Below are 20,459 nucleotides of genomic sequence, written 5' to 3'. Positions count from 1 at the left end.
CACTGAAAGTGCTGGAGAGTAAAATCAAAAAGAACAGCAAAAAAAGAATAAAGCCCAAGTGCTAACAGTTACCTCGGGCAAATGTTCATTTTTTTCTTACTTAAATCCTGGGGTAAATTAATTGAGAACAAATATTTTTTTTTGCACGGGAAAAAACTTTGAAACTTCATTTCACTAAAAATACATTAAGGCTACTACAGACCCGAACTGTGTGCCATTATTTTATGACTGAATTTGATCAATTAAGAAATCCAAATGGAGGGAGCTGGAGCGATAGCACAGCGGGGAGGGCGTTTGCCTTGCACACGGCCAAGCCGGGTTCGATTCTCAGCATCTCATATGGTCCCCTGAGCACCGCCAGGAGTAATTTCTGAGTGCAAAACCAGGAATAACCCCTGTGCATCACTGGGTGTGACCCAAAAAGAAATCCAAATGGAAAAAAAAACATCAGTCAAGGTATTTTCATTCAAAAAGATTAAATATTTACCAAAGACATAAACTAACTAGCTATAAACCAAGTGGCCTTTGGGGTCACAGAGATATATCGCTCAAGGGGCTGGACCACGTGCCTTGCTGATGCGCCCAGAGCCGGCTCCCAGTGGTAACATACTCCTACCCCTCTGCATTCACAAGTGGCCCTAGTGGTCCTCAGCATCTCTGGCCTGAGCAGCAGAACATCTGGTTCTTAGCGCTGAACTATCTGGTCCAGCTGACCACAAGAGTGCTAGGAGTGGCCTCCAGGACCCTGAGGAATCCTTGGAAGCTTCCCCTCAAAAGACAAAGATTTTCTGTGAGTCTTTGAATTTGTTAAAACTTCTATAGCCTTAAAAATATTTAAAAATAAAATATATATTCAATGGGGAAAAAAATCTCAATTATTGCAATAAAAAAAAACTTCTACATTCATAAAAAAAAAACACCGTGGTTCAGGAAAGAAATTTTCAATGTTGTATTTCAGTAAGCTTGAAAATGAATGTATTCCTCACATTCGGAAATGCCCCTTAATTTTTTGTAGTCTCAATGTACGAGTCAATTCATAATCATTAGTTAATTCTTCACAGGGGGCACTATCTAAATTGCGCAAAAATTCCTCTGAAACTCCTAATTTCTCCTCCTTCTTCCTCGGCTTCTTTAACTCCACTATTTACTGACTAAGTGATAATGTAAAAGATAAAAAGGAACATAAGATTTTCACCAAAGGATAAACAGGAACATAAATCACTGTCACTGTATCACTGTCCTCCCGTTGTTCATCAATTTGTTCAGGCGGGCCCAGTAACATTGTGAAACTTGTTGTTACTGTGTTTGGCATATCGAATACGTCACAGGTAGCTTGCTCGGCTTTGCCGTGCGGGCGAGATATTCTCACTAGCTTGCAGGGCTCTCCGAGAGGGGCAGAGAAATCAAACTCAGATCAGCCATGAAGACCATGTGCAAGGCAAACGCCCTACCCGCTGTGCTATCACTCCAGGCCTGGAACATAAAACTTTTCATTATACAGCTAGAAAGTAAAATGGGAAATTATTTTGAGGGGTGCCTCTCCAGCAGTGCTCAGAGGCTGGGGGCTAAAGTCTGTTCAGCCGTTGGGTGTTTGGGGACACCAAAGGCTGCAGCCGTCAGAGTTCAAAGGCCACCAGGGCCACGCTGGGTGCTGCTCAGGATTCCTGGGGTACCAACGGATCACATAGGCAAGGTCCTTTCGCATTCTTGCTCTGGTCCTCAAAATTTAAATTATTCGTGTCCATCCCCAGATCAACCTTTGCAGGTTTATTTTCAGGTCATATATTTTCAGAAATAAACCTCAGGATAAGAGCCATGGTTCCCATCAATTGCTGTGGACCAAATGATGAAATACAGTGTACACAAAAAGGTTATCTTTTACGTATCTGATTTAGTTTAGTTTTTTGATTATCACGTTGATTATCACGTCACGGTCCTCCTGTTATTCGTCGATTTGCTCGAGCGGACCCAGTAACAGCTTCATCGTGAGACTTGTTGTTACTGTGTTTGGCATATCGAATACGTCACGGGGAGCTTGCCAGGCTCTGCCGCGCGGGTGAGGGACTTTCAGTAACTTGCCGGGCTCTCCAAGAGGGGCGGAGGAATCGATCCTGGCTCGGCCAGGCCTGCTGCACACAAGGCAAACGCCCTATCTCTGTGCTATCGCTCCAGCCCGATTAATGTATAACAGGTTGGTAATAGAATAAAGGTAATGAAGGATGGGAGAAAGAAAGAAAATACTTAACAAAAACAGCTATATACGGAGATTCATAAACGTTTCAAACTGGAAATGGGAAAAAGTGAGTAACTCATGTCAGTTCAATTTGGGTCAGGAAGATAGTTTAAGAGCTAGAGTGTATGCTTCTCCCTGGCGCCAACAAGTCCTCACCTGAGCACCAAGCAAAGAGAAGTCCCTAAGTATCATTGGGTGACGCTCACTTCCTCCCACCCCAAACAAACAAACAAAACAGTTTAGTTGGTAGTTTATTATGGGTCAAATTCAAGCTGTTCTACTGACTAGGCAAGTGATTTCAGCAAATTACTTGACTTTCCTTAGGCTCGATTTCCATATCTGTAAAGTGGAGCCAATAAGAGACTTACTTCAGAGGCTTGCTCTGATTGTATTGTATTGATGTACTGATGTATTGATGTATTGTATTGATGTATTGTATTGATGCAGCACTGTCCTCCCGTTGTTCGTCGATTTGCTCAAGCGGGCTCAGTAACGTCTCCAGCATTCAGCATTCAGACCTGCTTTCTAAGCACAATCAGTCCTGCTTATTATTATTATTTAGTGTGTTTTTAAGACACATGTCAAGGTGCGTAAAACATATGCAATGTCGCAGCACTCTTTACAATATCCAGAATCTGAAAAATTTGAGTGCCCAAGAACAATACATTATTTTGTAAAATAATGTATTAATGGAATTCCTAACCATATAATGGGATTAAGCAGGTTATAACAGCAGCAGCAGTAGTAACAATGATGGTCACAGTAGTGTCATGATCTAGTCCAACAGATTGCTTTCCTAGAAAATGAATCTAAGATCTACATCTGCAGTGTGGTCTGCAGGTATAAAAAGGTTGAAGTATACTGGAGTGCTGGAGCGATAGCACAGCAGGTAGGGCATCTGCCTTGCATGCAGCCGACCTGGGTTCGAGTCCCAGTATCCCATATGGTCCCCCAAGCACTGCCAGGGGTGATTCCTGAGTGCAGAGCCAGGAGTAACCCCTGTGCACTGCCAGGTGTGACCACACACCCCCCCCCCCCGCCAAAAAAAAAAAAGGTTGAAGTATACTGATCTAGAGAAATAAAGGCTGTTCAAATTACAAAGCTTTTGGCAAGAGCTTGACGAGCATTCAGACCTGCTTTCTAAGCACAATCAGTCCTGCTTATTATTATTATTCAGTGTGTTTTTAAGACACATGTCAAGGTGCGTAAAACATATGCAATGTCGCAGCACTCTTTACAATATCCAGAATCTGAAAAATTTGAGTGCCCAAGAACAGATGACTGGTTAAAGAAACTTTGGTACATCTACACAATGGAGTACTATGTAGCTGTCAGAAAGGATGAAGTCATGAAATTTACATACAAGTGGTACTACATGGAAAGTATCATGCTAAGTGAAATGAGTCAGAAAGGGAGGGATAGACATAGAAAGATTGCATTCATCTGGGGGGACATAAAGCAACAAAACGGGAGACTAACACCCAGGAATGGCTGAGATTAGTACCAGGAATTTTGCTCCATGACTTGAAGGCCAGCCACATGTGCTAGGTAAAAAGGAAGCTCAGATAGAGAAGAGAGCACCAAATAAAGGGTGTTGTGAAGACCCTCCCAGGGTGGGAGAGACATGCTAAAAGTAGTCTATAGACCAAACATGATTGCCACTCAATGCCTCTCTTGCAAAACACAGTACCCAAAAGAAGAGAGAGAGAACAAGGGGGAATGCCCTGACACAGAGGCAGGATGGAACGGGGGGGATGGGGGTGGGAGGGATGCTGGGACCCGTGGTGGTGGAGGATGGGCGCTGTTGGTGGAATGGGTACTCGATCATTGTATAACTGAAATCCAAGCACAAAAATATGCAAGTCTACAACTGTACATCATGGTGTTTCACTAATAAAAATCAATAAAAAAAAAAAACATATGCAATGTTCTCTCCAGTCCACTAGAAGACATTCTGGAACAAATTAGCTTTAGGATGAGATATGTTCAATAAAATATTTCACAAGCTAATAGTGCAAGAACGACTTGAAGTCACACTTAAAGAAGCATCTGTGACTCCTCCCTGTTCCCTCTCCTCCCCCTGCTCTAATTTACTTGAATCAAAGAGAGACAGTCAAGCACCTGTGGGCTTTATTTCTTGTTTGTTTTTGTTTTGTTTAAGCTCCTCAGAAGACAGGTGTGACCTGCTAGAGAATGAATGACTGGGGAAAAAAAGCATCACTTTGATGAGATCAAGGTGGGAGTATGATCCTTTGCAGAATAAAAACTCAAGGGCAATGGACTTGAAAGCATACACAGGTTTACAAAAATAAGGTGACATACTGAACTAGGTGTGCCCCAAACATGACCTGCCTTTGTCACTTCTGTTTATGTGATTATCTTTCATGGATAAGCATTAAGAATCACGACAAACATCCACCCCTGCTCTGAACTCACAACTGCTGCAGAATTTTGACAATTGATCTGTCAGATACCATTACAGGGTTTAGCTTGTTAATCCCATTAACTGGGTTGCCTTCGGATATTACGTAACATCCAAGTTCTTCACTGTACAAGAAAGGAACAATTTTGCCTATTCGATCCAGTTGTTAGGATGATCAAAGGTGACAATACGTCTGAAAGCATCTTTTCCGATTCTAAAGCAATTTAAGACACTTTCCTCATTAACGTATTAGCCTAACAAATAAGTTACATGTTTATGCGATTTAAAGGAGGTAGTCGAGGAAGGTATGACAGAGCCTTGAAGGTCGCTCTAGTTCATCCTAGGAGCGGAAGGATCTAAAGAGAAGGGAAACTGATCATCTCGACTAAGAATTTCACAAGGCCGTGGAAATCAAACCAGAGGCTGAACTCAGTCTAAATTGAAGATCATCCCAAGGCACTGTTCACCATTGTATTGTACCCTACTGTTTGGAAGGTAACCCAGAAGGCTCCAAGCCCCAAATAACTGCCTAAAAGTAAAAACAGATCTAAAAAAGAAGACCAAATAAAGGGTGGGGTGGGGGATGGGAGTGATACTGGGATCCGTGGTGGTGGAGAATGGGCACTGGTGGAGGGATGGGTGTTGGATCATTGTACAATTGAAACCCAAGCACAAAAATCTGTAAGTCTACAACTGTACTTCAGGGTGTTTCACGAATAAAAATTTAATTAAATAAATAAATAAATAAAAATTTAAGAAATAAATAAATAAGAAGACAAGGGAAAAGCCCTTGAAAGAACCAATTAAAATAATGCTGGTTACCAGCCATTTCTGAGTAAAATACTCATGAGGGGCTGAATCTGCACCCAAGGCTACAGTGAAGAAAGAGATGCAAAATAAATAGTTCTTTCGATTCATTATCTAACCAAAAGATAATTAAGTAAACAAAGGTAAACATCTCACAGGAAATGGAATGAAAATCCTAAGAGGAGAGCCTAGCTGTTGTTTTTTTGTTGTTGTTGTTACAATGAACAGTCTTTATCCGGATTAGAGAGAAGCAAGATATCAGACTCACCAAATACAAAAGTACTTAAGTCAGTCAAATTTTACCTAGAAGATATGCTCTCCTTAACTATCTCCATATCATAAATAACTTAACTCATCTTATCAGCAGACTTATTCTTATTTTCACAAATTTAAATTGAAAAGACATAAAATTCTTGCCATAAGAATAATACAGAAGGGGGAACCACTTAGGAAACAGATGAAAGATTTTCCACTAATGAAAAATGCAGGTTTATCTGAAACCAAACTATGCAACAATCAGTAGTCAAATGTGTGTCCAACATGACAGAGTGTTTGCATTTTTTAAAAAAACGTAAGCCAAGTACACATTCCCCCTACTGAGAGCAGCATATTCCATACTGGAGCGATTTGCTAGATTAAGGGGGGGGGGGGGGCTGGAGGAGGGCATTTAACAACACTATTAGCAATAATTTATGCAGAATTTATAATTTAGACTTGAGCATCCCAAGACATACCAAATGATGCCACATAGAAACGTGCGCTGCTTTCAGATAGCAACGAAACCTGCATTTTCCCTTTCAGACTGACTTTCTGCCAGACCTACATAGGTAATAACAAAGAGTAGATATTTTCTTTTAAAAACGGAACCCCCGTCAAATGTAAACAGAACAGCTGACATAATACTGGCAAGGTGTGGTGTGCATACAAACAGGAACATGTGCAGAACTCAGCTGCTTTAGGTCAATAATGAGTGTAAACACCAGTTCCAATAAAATTTTTGATTACCCATCACCGTGCAAATGATTTCTGCCCAAGGGTATGATGACCTCTGCCAGGTCATCATAATATCACCTACACCTTTGACGGCCACACTTTTTTGCTAAAAGACAAAGGAGGAATAGCCTAAGGAAAAGGCCATCAACTCTTAATCAATAACATGTAAATTACAGGCTGTTTGTCAATGGATTTCTTAGATAAATAATTAAACAGTCATTTACATTTGAACAACAAGTAAAATACTCAGGGGTAAAAAAAAAAAAAAAGATCTAAAGCCAATAAAGAATAAAGATCTCAACTTCCTGGCAGCCTGTGTCATAATCAAATTCTCACGATGCTCACATGATTTCTGATTACAGACCAGGGCTGGGAAATAATTCAAGTAACCAGGAAACAGAATAAATCTGGGTGATTTCACCTGCTCCCCGATCACAACCCACACAAACGGAATTGAAATATTAGTGAATTCTTATAATGAAGTATGAAAAAGAACCAGAAAGATGCTTTTCAATATTTTGATGAGCAGATGAGTTTTAACTGGTAATTACTTTGCATCTTCCCTACATTTGCCTGGAAACTATTGTGACAATGGTCTTCTGGTATAACTTTTACCCACATAAAGACTGTTTCCTAAGAAAACTCAAGAACTTCGAAAGATTAAATAATGTCCTTCTGAGTCTCCCAGTAATAGCAAAAATGTGTGTTAGGGAATTAAAGTGTCATGCAAGAATGCCAGTAGATTAAAACAGTAAATAATAATCAAACCAAAGGCTATAAATGAAATACACCAAAAAGTCCAATCCTACACAAACTCCTAGGAAAATAGTATTTAGAAAGATCAGCATGGAACTCAGGCAGAGATGCGTCCCTGGAGTACTTAGAGACTCTCCCTCCAACTCCACATTTCAACTTACCTCTCTTCCATCTGTGACCTTGCAGGCAGAAGACACATTAATACAGACAGAAAGACACCTCCTTTTTTTGAAATGAAAATGGGGCGCTGCCCGAGAGCCAGAACTATCAGAGCCCTGTTTTTCCTGACCATTGCTCCAACTCTTTGAGCAGCACTTGGGAGAAAACCTACTCTTTTCAAATGATCTCTCCTGGTCGTGGTGAACAGAAGTTAAGCTGACTGCCTTTCGGAAAGAAAAACCATCGGTTTTCCTCTGGAATGTGATTTGCCTCGTGTTGACATCGTCTAAGGACTTCTTCCCTTGAGCACAATATGGAGTGCCTTTTTCTGAAATCCTTCCATCCAGTTCACTCCGTTTTACTGCTGTTTCACTCTCTCCAGCAGGAGAAAAGTCCCCAGACTGGAGCCCAGGGCTTGCAGCCCTGGGCAGGGATGTCTGTGTAACACTGTCATCTCCAAATTCTGTCTTCTGCTGCTGAATATCATCTTCCAGACTGAGGTTCGGGGTAACAGAATCCTCCGGTACCAGTCTCCCAGATAAAAGAGCTGGCTGTTCTTCTGAGGGCTGAATACCATTCTTCTTCTCCCCTTCCTTTTCACTGTGTAGCTCTCCTGATTCTGTGTCGGCAGTGATTCTCTTGATCGGTTTTCTTTGGAAGTATCTTCTTCCAGGAGGGCACTTTTCAGGGCGCAAAGGAGCTTGGGCAGGATCTACACACCGTTCTTCCTTCTCTGCTCGCACACATCCACAGAGATTCCCCATTTGATTTGCAGGGGTCACGGTTCCACAGAAGCACTCATTTCAAAATCCAGCAGCGAGTTAGATCTTCCTGAATTGCATCCAAAAACTCCACTCTGGCTTCTGAGTCCTCGGACTCCCTGACCATCCTCTTCAGCATGAGGCCATTTTGCTTATGAGAAAGGCTCACACAAGAAATGCCATGGCATCTTGCCCAGCTGGGTCCCTGTGTCTCATTAGACACCGCGGCTTATTTCTGGCCACCAATCGTCTGAGGCAAACAGTACAGCTCACTGTCAAATTACGACACACTGACGACTTTTCAAGGCAATTGCTTAGCTTTATTGTCCGAGACCATTCCGACCCTCATTTAACTTTCAGTTTTCTGAAAGGCAGTTGTACTTCCCAAGTTTGCATTAACCTTTGAAACTACTGTTCGCAAAACAAGTGTGATAGCAAACAGAAAGCAGTGCTAGCAAGACATATTCTGCAAAGGATCTTTCAAATGTGGTGTTAAAATGCCTCTCTGAAACTTAGATTGGAGAGTCTCTACCATAACAACTTTTCTTTAGAAAACACTGATCTCCTTCGGTGTTTGGAAAAATCAGATTAAATTTTGTTAAAACTCAATTAAAACAGCATTTTTTAAAAAGGGTGGTTCATTATCATTGGCTAAAAGTCAATAACGCCCTAATAAAATGTATCTACATATTTTTCAGTGATTTAAATATAGCTTGTGTTTTCAAACAGCACAACTCTTGAAGACATTTCTATTATCTGATCATTAGGAATTTCATATAAGCAAATAGAAAATCTTTATGACTTTAGAGCACTCAGCCAAAAGAACTGTGCAATTTTTATACGTGCAGTTAACCTATATGTTCATTTTTGTTTGGGGGTGGGAGGTGTCACACCTGGTTGTACTCAGGGTTAACTCCTTGCTCTGTGCTCAGGAATCATTCCTGGCAGTATTTGGGAAGACCATAAGCTTCGCCAGGAAAGCGATCTAAGTCAGCTGCATGCAAGGGATGAGTCTTACCTGCTATACTATCTCTCCGGCCCCTTTACGTTAACTTTTATTATTACACCCTAGTTAAATATTATGAAGTTTTACTAGGGCTGTGTTATAAAACTAATAAATCCGTATGGAGACTGATTATCGGAGATACACATACTTCTAACATTGAGTCACAGCGACATGGTCAAAGGGAAATACATGGCATGACAAGACTTCGCAGAAATCATTTGACCAATAGCGTCGATAACTGCCTTCCTCTAGGTAGTTGTTAAGTTGGTCAAAAGGTAGAAATTTTCATCTTTCAATGACACACTTGCGTTACAGATGCTGTTGCCGACGCTTGTCAGTAAGAAGACGCACACTGAGATTTTCCTGAATTATTTAAAGAAGAAAGTCAACATTCTCCAGTGGCACAAACTGAAGATGCAGGGAGGCATGCAGAAGACCAAAACAAAGTGTCAGGTTTGTTGACTGCATTTTGTTTGCTCTTTTTCCTTTGGATCTGGGGACCATGTGGTACCAAGGAAACAAGCTTAGGGCTTCACACCGTGCGAGGCACGTGTTCTACCACTGAGTGAAGTGTTCTACCCACTTTTCCTGGTGCTTTCACTAGTGATGGAGTATCACGCGAGAGAATTTAGGGTTTAATGGATCACTGTCACTGTCACTGTCCTCCCATTATTCATCGATTTTTTCGAGCGGGCCCAGTAACGTCTCCATCGTGAGACTTGTTGTTACTGTGTTTGGCATATCGAATACATCACAGGTAGCTTGACAGGCTCTGCCGTGCGGGCGAGATGCTCTCGGTAGCTTGTTGGGCTCTCCGAGAGGAGGGGAGGAATCGAACTTGGGTCAGCCATGTCGACCGCATGCAAGGCAAACAAACGCCCATGGATACAAATTTCTAACAGAGGATAGTCAATGACTTGAACCCCACCTACTCCCCCTTCAAGCCTTGCCGAACTGGGCAGATCACCATCTGTCCCCTTTTGGGCCAATCTCTCTCCTGGAAACAGCCCAGCCTCTGGAAGCAGGCAATATCTTAAAAACTCACCATCTCTATCTCAAATATTAATGAAACTATCCCTTATCCTCTTAACACCTTCCTGATTCCAGCAAAGCAAACCCTCATCGATAGCCCTCCTTTCCTTCCTACTGCAATGGACTCAGCTCGAAATTAGTCCACTTCTGTGAGCATTTTCCCAACAGAACAACACACCTCATAATTTTAGCAAACGAGAACAAATGGCACATTTACTGCGATGATAACGTTAACTTTCAGGGTGGCTCACTAGAAAGGGATTCAATATGCCATACCCCTACAAATACTTTAAAAATAAATGAACAGAGGGCCTGGGGAGAGTTTGGCAGCAAGAAACTCCCGCCTTAAAAGGCTGCAAGTTTGATCCTGGCACTACCTACATGCACCAAGACCACTTCCAGCACATCTACTGTCAGGGACCTCTGGAACCCCCAGAGAACAGACAATTACTAGCAAGCACACGGATGGTCCAAGTCCTAGTGCATGGATGTGGAAGCACCACAGAGATCCCCAACGAGCCCTATAACCCTACAACTAGAAAGTGTCCAAGCACCACAATTAAAAGAGTAAGACTCCCAGCCAGGACCAAATTACCTGCACACACATGATGTCCCTAGCAAGTACCACAACCAAGTATGTGAGATCCCCTCCCCCCAAATCAGCACAACAGCAGCAAAAGGAAGCAAGGGGGAAATATCACAAAAACAAAACTTGAAAACTCAACTGGTCTTCTTGACATCACTTCCCTTACTTCTGCAAAGTATACTTAAAGAGAAGAAAGAAAGAAAGAAAGAAAGAAAGAAAGAAAGAAAGAAAGAAAGAAAAAGAAAGAAAGAAAGAAACCCAGTCACACTGCATGAGGGTAATTTACCACTCCTATAAATAGTCTGATATCTTGGCACCACCAGTAAAACTCTAATTTTTTTTTTGCGTTTACATTTTTTTATTTTTTTTTTTATTAGTGAAACACCATGAGGTACAGTTGTAGATTTACAAATTTTTGTGCTTGGGTTTCGATTATACAATGATCAGATACCCATCCCTCCACCAGTGCCCATTTTCCACCACCATGGATAATATCCCTCCCACCCCCATCCCCCCATCCCCCCTGTCTCTGTGGCAGGGAAATCCCCTGTGTTCTCTCTCTCCTTTTGGGTGTTGTGGTCTGCAAAAGAGGCATTGAGTGGCAAACATGTTCAGTCCATAGTCTACTTTCGACATGCATCTCCCCTCCTGGGAGGATCCTCCTAACACCCTTTATTTGGTGCTCCCTTCTCTATCTGAGCTGCCCTTTCCCCTAGAGTGCCTGGCTGGCCTCTAAGCTATGGAGTAATCCTCCTGGTGCTGATCTCAGCTATTCTTGGGTATTAATCTCATATTTTGTTACTTTATATCCCCCAGATGAATGCAATCTTTCTATGTCTATCCCTCTCTTTCTGACTCATTTCACTTAGCATGATACTTTCCATGTGTAAAACTCTAATTTTAAGGTGTCCTAGCACTGAGAAAATTTTATTTAAATAAAAAGGTACATTTCCGTCTTACCAAAATACTGATTCATTCCCTGAAAGCTTCTGATAGGACTTTTAGATAATGATGATGAGTTAGCAGTAAATAATATCTAAGAATTCGAATTCTAAAATACACTGAATGACCAAATGATGGCCATCCAATACCTCTGTTGCAAACCACAACACCCATAAGGAGAAAGAGAGCCACTAGAAAAGGGAATGCCCTGCCACAGAGGTGTGTGTGTGTGGGGGGGGGGGGGGGAATACCTAGATCATTGGTGGTGGAGAATGGGCATTGGTGGAGGGATGGGTACTCGATCATTGTATGACTGAAATGTAAGCATGAAAGTTCTTAAGTCTGTAACTGTACCCCACGGTGATTCATTAAAAATAAAATTTTTAAAAAATATACTGGATTCCCTAATATAGATCACAGGATAGTAGTCGGAGCAAAACTTGTCTTGGTCCTTCTGGGACTGATGCTCCCCCCTCCTAAAGACACCTGAACCCAGAGAATCTTTTATAGATATCTTCTGAAACGCCTTTTGCTTTGAACTTCCTAAAAATCGAGGTCATTCTCAGCCAGGTATTTACAGTCTCCTCTGGTGAGTGCCAATTTTTGCTCCCAGTAGCTTGGCAGGGTCTTCTCCAGGGTCCCCAATGTCCTTCCTCTAAACAAACCTGTCTACCTGTGGCACGGTAGCACTGATTGCACTGTCCTCCCACGGTCACGGTCATGGTCCTCCCGTTGTTCATCAATTTGCTCGAGCCGGCCCAGTAACGTCTCCATCTTGAGACTTGTTACTGTGTTTGGCATATCGATTATGTCATGGGTAGCTTGCCAGGCTTTGCCATGCGGGCGAGATACTCTTGGTATCTTGCTCTCCGAGAGGGGTGAAGGAATCGAACAAGGCTGGACCGGGCCCAATGTTCATCAATTTGCTCAAGCGGGCCCAGTAACATCTCCATTGTGGGATTTGTTGTTACTGTTTTTCACATATTGAATACACCATGGGGAGCTTGCCAGCTCTGCCATGCGGGCAGGATACTCTCGGTAGCTTGCCGGGCTCTCCGAAAGAGAAGGAGGAATCGAACCCGGGTCGGCCACATGCAAGGCAAATGCCCTACCAGTTGTGCTATCACTCCAGCCCAACTACCTGTATTCAGTGTGAATTTTATGCGTGCCAGGGGCATTTCAATTCCTTTCTACTTCAAATTCTCCAACCTTGGTTTCATCAATGCCACATTTTCTTGGTGGTTCTTCCACCTCTCCGTATGTTCCTTCTCTATCTCCTCAGATCTTCCTCCTGCATGACAGGCCTTGGCCAAATTTCTAGCCATAGCTCTTAATTCCTCTCCATTTATGCTCCTGTATACTCCAAAACCACTCGCCTTCTGAGAGAGGCAAAAACGCTTGTATTCAATTAACTCACGCGTTTGTTTTTTTGTACCCTTGACTTTTGAGTTCTGCTTTCACCTAAATGATCACTTGACGGGTGTACAAGACGGCTCAGGAGGCCTGAACACACCCAGAAAGTCTTTCTGCTTCCCCTTTACCATCATCCCCATTGCTCACAGTGCCTGTTGTTTGGGGACTTCTTTGTTGTTATTGTTCCAATTTTGCTACTATCATCCATGTTAAAAATATTTAGCCGGGGCTGGAGTGATAGCACGGCAGGGAGGGCGTTTGCCTTACACGCGGACGACCCAGGTTTGATTCCCAGCATCCCATATGGTCCCTTGAGCACCACCAGGAGTGATTCCTGAGTGCAGAGCCAGGAGGAACCCCTGTCCATCGCTGGGTGTGACCCCAAAAGAAAAAAAAATTAAAATTAAAATAAAAAATATTTAGTCATAACAAAAACAAACACTGTCCTCCCGTTGTTCATCAGTTTTCTAGAATGGGCCCAGTAACGTCTCCATTTTTTTGAGACTTGCCGTTACTGTGTTTGGCATACTGAATACATCACCGGTAGCTTGCCTGGCTTTGCCATGCGGAGGAGATACTCTCGGTAGCTTGCCGGGCTCTCCGAGAGGGGCGGAAGAATCGAACGCGGCTCAGCCAGGCTGGCTGTGCGCAAGGCAAATGCCCTACCGCTGTGCTATCGCTCCATCTCTAAAAATACTTAATCACAGTCAATAATGGAAAAGAATAATACCTTAGACCAAGGGGCTCATAGGGTCTAAAGGACTCTAAGGAAGACATAGAATGGCACTTTGGTAATAGGTGTCATGTGGTAACACTGCATTCCTAAAACATATAAATATTTATACTCAATAGTATTTCTGTCAAAAAAATGAACTGTGTCAGAGACAAAAAAATAGTTCAATAGACGCAATTATGCAAGAGATCCGGGCCCCATCCCCAGCACCACATGGTCCCCAGAGCACTCCCAGAAGCCTCAACGGGCACAGAACACTTTGGGTCTGCCCCAAACACCAATAAAAAAAAAGCTTTGTCATGTTTAATCATTCTCCTTCATCCTCAAGGCCTGGTCGCCACGCATCTTCCGCCCTTCCTCAAAATGAAAACTCTTCAAGTTTTCACTCCATCTGTGTTGTAACCTTTATCAATCTATTCCAAGGTCACCACCTCTCTCTCACAAAGGCCTAGGCTCATTTTAATCTATTTTACAGAGGATTGGATTCCGTTTTCTAAAACATTGTTTTTAGGCTGAGAGTGCTTCAAAGACTTATGCAATGCCCTCACAGTCATAGATGAGTTAGTGATGGATGACTCTTAGCTTTGGCCTCTCCAAATCCCGGGGGTTTCCCACTGCCCCATAGTGATCTTAACTCTGACATGAAGAACCCAGACAGCCTCATCGGTTGTAGGGAAAATTAAGGTTTATAGGGGAAATAATAGTCCTGGAATTTATTTGGGAATAGAATAAACATGACAGATATGGAGAGTTATAATTAGAGTCTAGATAGTCTTTCCTAGGTAAGTAAGCAGTTGAGCACAAGTTGTCAAATAACAAACACTGTCCTCCCGTTGTTCATCGATTTTGCTTGAGCGGGTCCAGTAACGTCTCCATTTTTTGAGACTTGTTACTGTGTTTGGCATATTGAATACGTCACGGTAGCTTGCCAGGCTTTGCTGTGCGGGTGAGACACTCTTGGTAGCTTGCTGGGCTCTCCAAGAGGGGCGGAGGAATCAAACCCGGCTCAGTCGGGCTGGCTGTGCGCAAGGCAAATGCCCTACCACTGTGCTATCGCTCCAGCCTGCAAAAGTTGTAGCAGTAGGAAATTTAAGGAAGTTAACTAAGTAGCCCCAGGTACCAGAAGACCCAGGTATGAATAAGGCAGGTTGCAGCCTTAGGTAATAAAGGTGAAATGTCCACTTAATCTGGGCTACTGGTGACAGGGAAGTCAGTAACAGTAACAGGAGAATAACCCCAAGGGTAAATGGGTTCTTATTATTGGAGGATCTCATCCTTATGCAACTGAAGATGATCCTATACATTAACTAATTCAGCACAGGATTTGAGCATGGAACCAGACCTTTGCTGAATTGGTTGAGGACTAAGTAGAACTGGCCAAAAAGCTTAGTTCACTTGGAGTTCTTTAGCAGTGTTTCAGGGGTTCTTTGATTTGCCCCACGTGGATCAGATGGGTAACTTTCAGAATAGGTGGAACTGCCTGAATATAGGGAATTCTGATGGAACCAGGAACCACCTGCATCATTACTGACAGAGCCAATGAGGTTGCCATGTCTGGGTTCTTCGTGTCAGGGTTAAGATCATTGTGGGGCAGTGGGAAACAGTGCCACGCGACATCTTATTATCTCATTCCTACTTTGGACAGACTGGCAGGTTACCGAATGTAGCCTGCCCACACGGCAGAGTCTGGCAAACTCCCCGTGGCGTACCCAATATGCCAAATACCAGTAACAATGATGGATCTCATTCTCCTAAAGAGCCTTGAATATAATCTCAGGGCTAGGATGAAGGAGACGTTACTGGGGCCTGCTCGAGGCAATCGACGAATAACAGGATGATTTGTGATTGTGATTTGTGGGAAACACCCGGGATTTGGAAAGGGCCAGAGCTAAGTTTCATCACTAACTCATCCATGACTGTGATGGCATTGCTTAAGTCTCTGAACCACTCTGAGCCTAAAAAATAATGTTTTAGGAAACTGGAATCTACAATTCTATGTAAAGTAGACTGAAATGAGCCTAAGCCTTTGTTAGACGAGTCAATAATTAAAATAACAAGTAAGTCTGCCCAAGATTTAGTTCCAAACTTGAGCTTCTAGGGCTGAAGAAGGAGTACAACAAGTAGGCTGTTTGCTTTGCTGAACCAAATTCGATTCCTGGCACCTGACACAGTCCCCCAAACCTCGCCAGGAGTGCAGGACCCGAAGGAAGCCCTGAGCACAGCCAGGTGTAGCGAAAAGAAACAAAAACAAAACTTCTGCTCTTTTTGAACAAGCAAACTGTCCCGTCCTCCCCTGAGGCCCAATCTTCTGCCAGTCACTCAGGCTTGTGCCGGGCTCGCCCACAGGGTGAGGCTCTGTGGGACACACAACACTGTCTCGGCAAGCAAACCCTTGAAAAGCTAGCACCCACCTGAAACCAAAAAAAAAAAAAAAATGACTTTTCCTAAATGAATCATTTTACAAACATCCAAATCAGTCCCCAGTTGACACAGATTTGTTAAGCGATACCTAGGTAATACACGGGCATTCAGTCCCCTCAAATCTAGCTGGAAAAACACATGGCTACAGAAAATACCAATACTTCTAAGACAAGATCGTCAAGATCGTGCTTTGTGATAGTTCTACTGCCATCTAGTGTCGATTCGTAGAAGACAGTTTGTGTAAATCAGAAATAATCAATGAAAACCGTTCTAAGCAAGAACTAAGACCAAAGAAATTTTGTGTCTAAATCCGGTAACGGTGTCCCGTAAACAAAAGAAACATCTAAGTTCAATACAAAGAAATCTCTGCATTACCATTCTAAGATTATGAATATGATTACAAGCACTATTAAAAACATATACATTATAGAAAATCGAAAGAAAACAGAAACTAAAAATCACACACCTAGATTTGTAACAACAGAAACCAGGGCAAAGATACAGATACAATATGTTACTTGAAACAACTCAAACAGTAATAGTATGTCTTATACGTATTTTTTTCCATAGTACACGAATACCTAATTCACCCTTCATATGATCCACTTGAAAACTTGCAATGAGGAAGGTAAATGAAAAGGCAATTAAGAAAATGTGATCTTACCTGGAAGTGCAAAATTATTGTCCATATTAATCCCAAGGTCAATTTTGGATTTCCATCTGTTATGTCATCATTTCTGATGTTCACCAATTTCACCTGTTATTTTTTAAAAAAAAAATTTTTTAAAACCAGCACATGAGTTAGCCTCATCTATATAAAAGCAATTTGAAATTGTAAAAGATAAGAATCAGTCACTTAAATACCAGTTATATTCAAAATATTTTCTTATTTTCTAAATTCATTTTAGTTGGCAAATTATAAAGTAATTGCAAAGGAGAAATGGGTATTATTTTTATAATCTCGTTTGTTAAAAAATATAATCTATGTAAGAGGGTCTAAATACAATAGTTTTTTAATTATAATAATTCTCTCGCCCGCACGGCAGAGCCTGGCAAGCTCCCCGTGACGTATTCGATATGCCAGACACAGTAACAACAAAGTCTCCAATGGAGACGTTACTGGGCCCGCTCGAGCAAATCGATGATCAACGGGAGGGCCTTTACTTACTTACTTACTTACTTTTAAATAAACTAATTAATAACTAAGAAAGTGGGTCCAGAATAAAAGTAGATAGGGCCTTTGCTTTGCAAACACCCTATCCAAGTTCAATCCTGGGCGCCACATATGGTCCCCTAAGCCCTACTAGGACTGACCCCACAGTGCAGACCTAGGCATAAATGTGGGCACAGAAGTGTATGCCCCCCAAAATTTTTCTTTCAATGTATTGTTGTTTATTCAGCCACTGACTAAGCTGACTGGAGCAAGCAGGAACTTCACCACCCCAAAATTATTTATTTTTTTAAAAAAACTAACTTTTGAACCACAGAGGAATTTTAACTTTCTCGTGTTTATGGAAAACAAAAGCTTTTTAAAAAAACAGCATTACTTTTTATTTGTATATCAGAAAGGACTACTAAGATAAATGAGTGAGTCAGCGAATATTTAGAAAGTCTTTCAGATAGTTTAGAACATAAACCTTGCACATGGCAGACCTGGGTTCGATACCTCCGCCCCTCTCGGAGAGCCCAGCAAGCTACCGAGAATATCTCGCCTGCACGGCAAAGCCTGGCAAGCTCCCCTTGCATACTTGATATGCCAAAAACAGTAACAACAAGTCTCACAATGGAGACGTTACTGGTGCCGTAATAATTATTATTATTACTGGGCGAGAAAATCCATGAACAATGGGAAAACAGTGCTACAATGCTACACAAAAATCAGACATAAAGCTTATCAACTGAAAAACTATGCATTGAGGCAAATCAATGTAGTGATCCGATACATCCTGAACAACAGAATAAAGTATCAATTAAAAACTCAAAAATTACTGGCGCTGGAACCAGTACAGTGGGTAGGGCGTTTGCCTTGCACATAGCAGACCCAGGTTCGATTCCCAGCTTCCCATATGGTCCCCCAAGCACCGTCAGGAGTAAGAGTAATGCCTGAGCATCGCTGGGTGTGGACCAAATAGCAAAAAAAAAAAAAAAAAAAAAAAAAACACCCTCAAAAATTAAGTGATAAAAAGCAGTACCAGGAATCTTCAGACGGGAAGACATAATCAACTATTCAATAATCCTTCTGAAAGCTTCCATTAGAATTATAATATAGCAAGTACTTAAAATAATTTAGTACTATTTACTCCAGCTTAATAAACTACAAACATTCAGAACAAGTCAAACGAACAAACAACGACAGATGGTGTTTCTTTCTGTCTCTTTCCCTCCCTTCCATTTTCCTTTCCCATTAAAAAGAAAAATTTGACACCTCTGATTTCTCGTTGTTTTCTATTTATATTTAGAATCTCCAATTCTCCTGTTTTTTTTTAACTTTTTGATGACTCACTGAAAAATGCATTAACACTTTGTTTTAAAATCTAGGACAGGGGCTAGAGCGATAGCAGAGCAGGTAGGGCGTTTGCCTTGCATGCGGCCGACCCGGGTTCGATTCCCAGCATCCCATATGGTCTCCCGAGCACCGCCAGGAATAATTACTGAGTTGCTGAGCCAGGAGTAACCCCTGTGCATCACCGGGTATGACCCAAAAAGAAAAAGGAAAAAAAAATCCAGGATGTACGGTGATGCATCATTTCCCTGATTTCTTATAAAATCTCATGAAAGCTGGGGACTGTTAGAAGTTTTCTTTTTAACCATTTAAAAATTACTCACTACTATCTCCCTGTAGAAACAAATATTGCCTTGTCACTACTAAAGATTAAATAGAGTCGTTCTCACCAGGTCACAGTCATTTCTGGAAACTGGTGACCAAGATGCCACTCAGTGCTGCCAGGTGATAGAAGTCAGAGGGGGGCATGCATGCCAGGGAGCAATTTCAGGGTTCTGCATTCCAGCATCTGAGCTCTGAATCTGAGCTATCTCTGCAGTCTACACTGTTTTTCAGAGGCATTATTATTTTACAGACTAAGTATGAAAAACAACGTCAGGCTTCCCCACTAGTAACAAGTGTTCATACACAGTCTTTTGTATTCTGGGTTTGGGTAGCAAACCTGCTAGCACTCAGGGATGACTCCTGACTCTGCAACTCAGGGATCACCCCTGGCGGGTTCAGTGGACCATATGTGGTCATGGGGAATCAAACTTGACTATATCATGTCCAAGACAAGCGCCCTCTATGTTGTACGATCATTGGATCATCGTGGCCCTGTTCACACACCATGCACATTCCTAACATTCTTCTGCTCTTGGGCCAGGGCAATAGTACAGGAATAAGGGCATTTGCCTTGCATGGGGATGGCCCACCCCGATTTTATCTCCAGGACCCTATCTGGTCACGTGAGCATGGAAAAAAAAAACCACCATGGCTATTACAATGCCAAAGGGTCCAGAATACAGCAGATACAGCGCTTGCCCTGCACAAGGTCAATCTGGGCTCAATCCCACTACCACATGCAATTTCCCAAGTCTCGTCAGGAGAGATCCAGAGCACAGAGCCAGGAGTAGACCCCAAGAAACCAAATAAATAAATGAAGAAAATGCCATGAACTTCCCAGGCAAAAATATTCTAACCAGAACAGAAAGTAACCACTAGCTTTTAGTCAAATGGAAATCTAATCACTTGTAATTCTTTGGGCTTACAACTACTTCCTGCTCTTTGGAGTAAATATTTTTAAATATTTTAAAATATGTCTGTCGGGGCTGGAGTGATAGCACAGCGGGTAGGACATTTGTCTTGCACGTGGCCAACCCGGGTTCAATTCCCAGCATCCCATATGGTTTCCCTAAGCACCGCCAGGAGTAATTCCTGAGTGCAGAGCCAGGAGTAATCCCTGAGCATCGCCGGGTGCGACCCAAAAAGCTAAAAATACAATAAAGAAAGAAGAAATAAAATATGTCTGTCACCAAAGAATAAGTTTAATTATTATAATTTACAAATTCGTGCTTTTATTTCCAGATATATTTCTGTCTCTCACAGAAGCATAAACTCAATTATTGTAATTTACAAATTCAATGTTTTTATTTCCAGACATAGCTCTATATATATTTACTTAGTTACACGTGTTTACATAACTGCTACACT

General features: G+C 42.0%; 1 protein-coding gene across 3 annotated transcripts in view; it reads right to left on the bottom strand.

Moving 5' to 3' along the window:
• Positions 1-20,459, bottom strand: part of DST (dystonin) — a 415,725-nt gene that overhangs the window by 263,026 nt on the left and 132,240 nt on the right. For all 3 annotated transcript variants that reach the window (XM_056108983.1, XM_056108981.1, XM_056108982.1), the window contains exon 5: positions 16,929-17,021. In XM_056108983.1, coding sequence (XP_055964958.1) covers positions 16,929-17,021 — 93 coding nt within the window. The remainder of the gene's footprint in view (positions 1-16,928; positions 17,022-20,459) is intronic.

Source organism: Sorex fumeus, unplaced genomic scaffold (genome assembly GCF_029834395.1).
Source record: "Sorex fumeus unplaced genomic scaffold, SorFum_2.1 ptg000241l, whole genome shotgun sequence".
Lineage (NCBI taxonomy): Eukaryota > Metazoa > Chordata > Mammalia > Eulipotyphla > Soricidae > Sorex > Sorex fumeus.
This window is presented reverse-complemented; position numbering and strand designations above follow the sequence as displayed.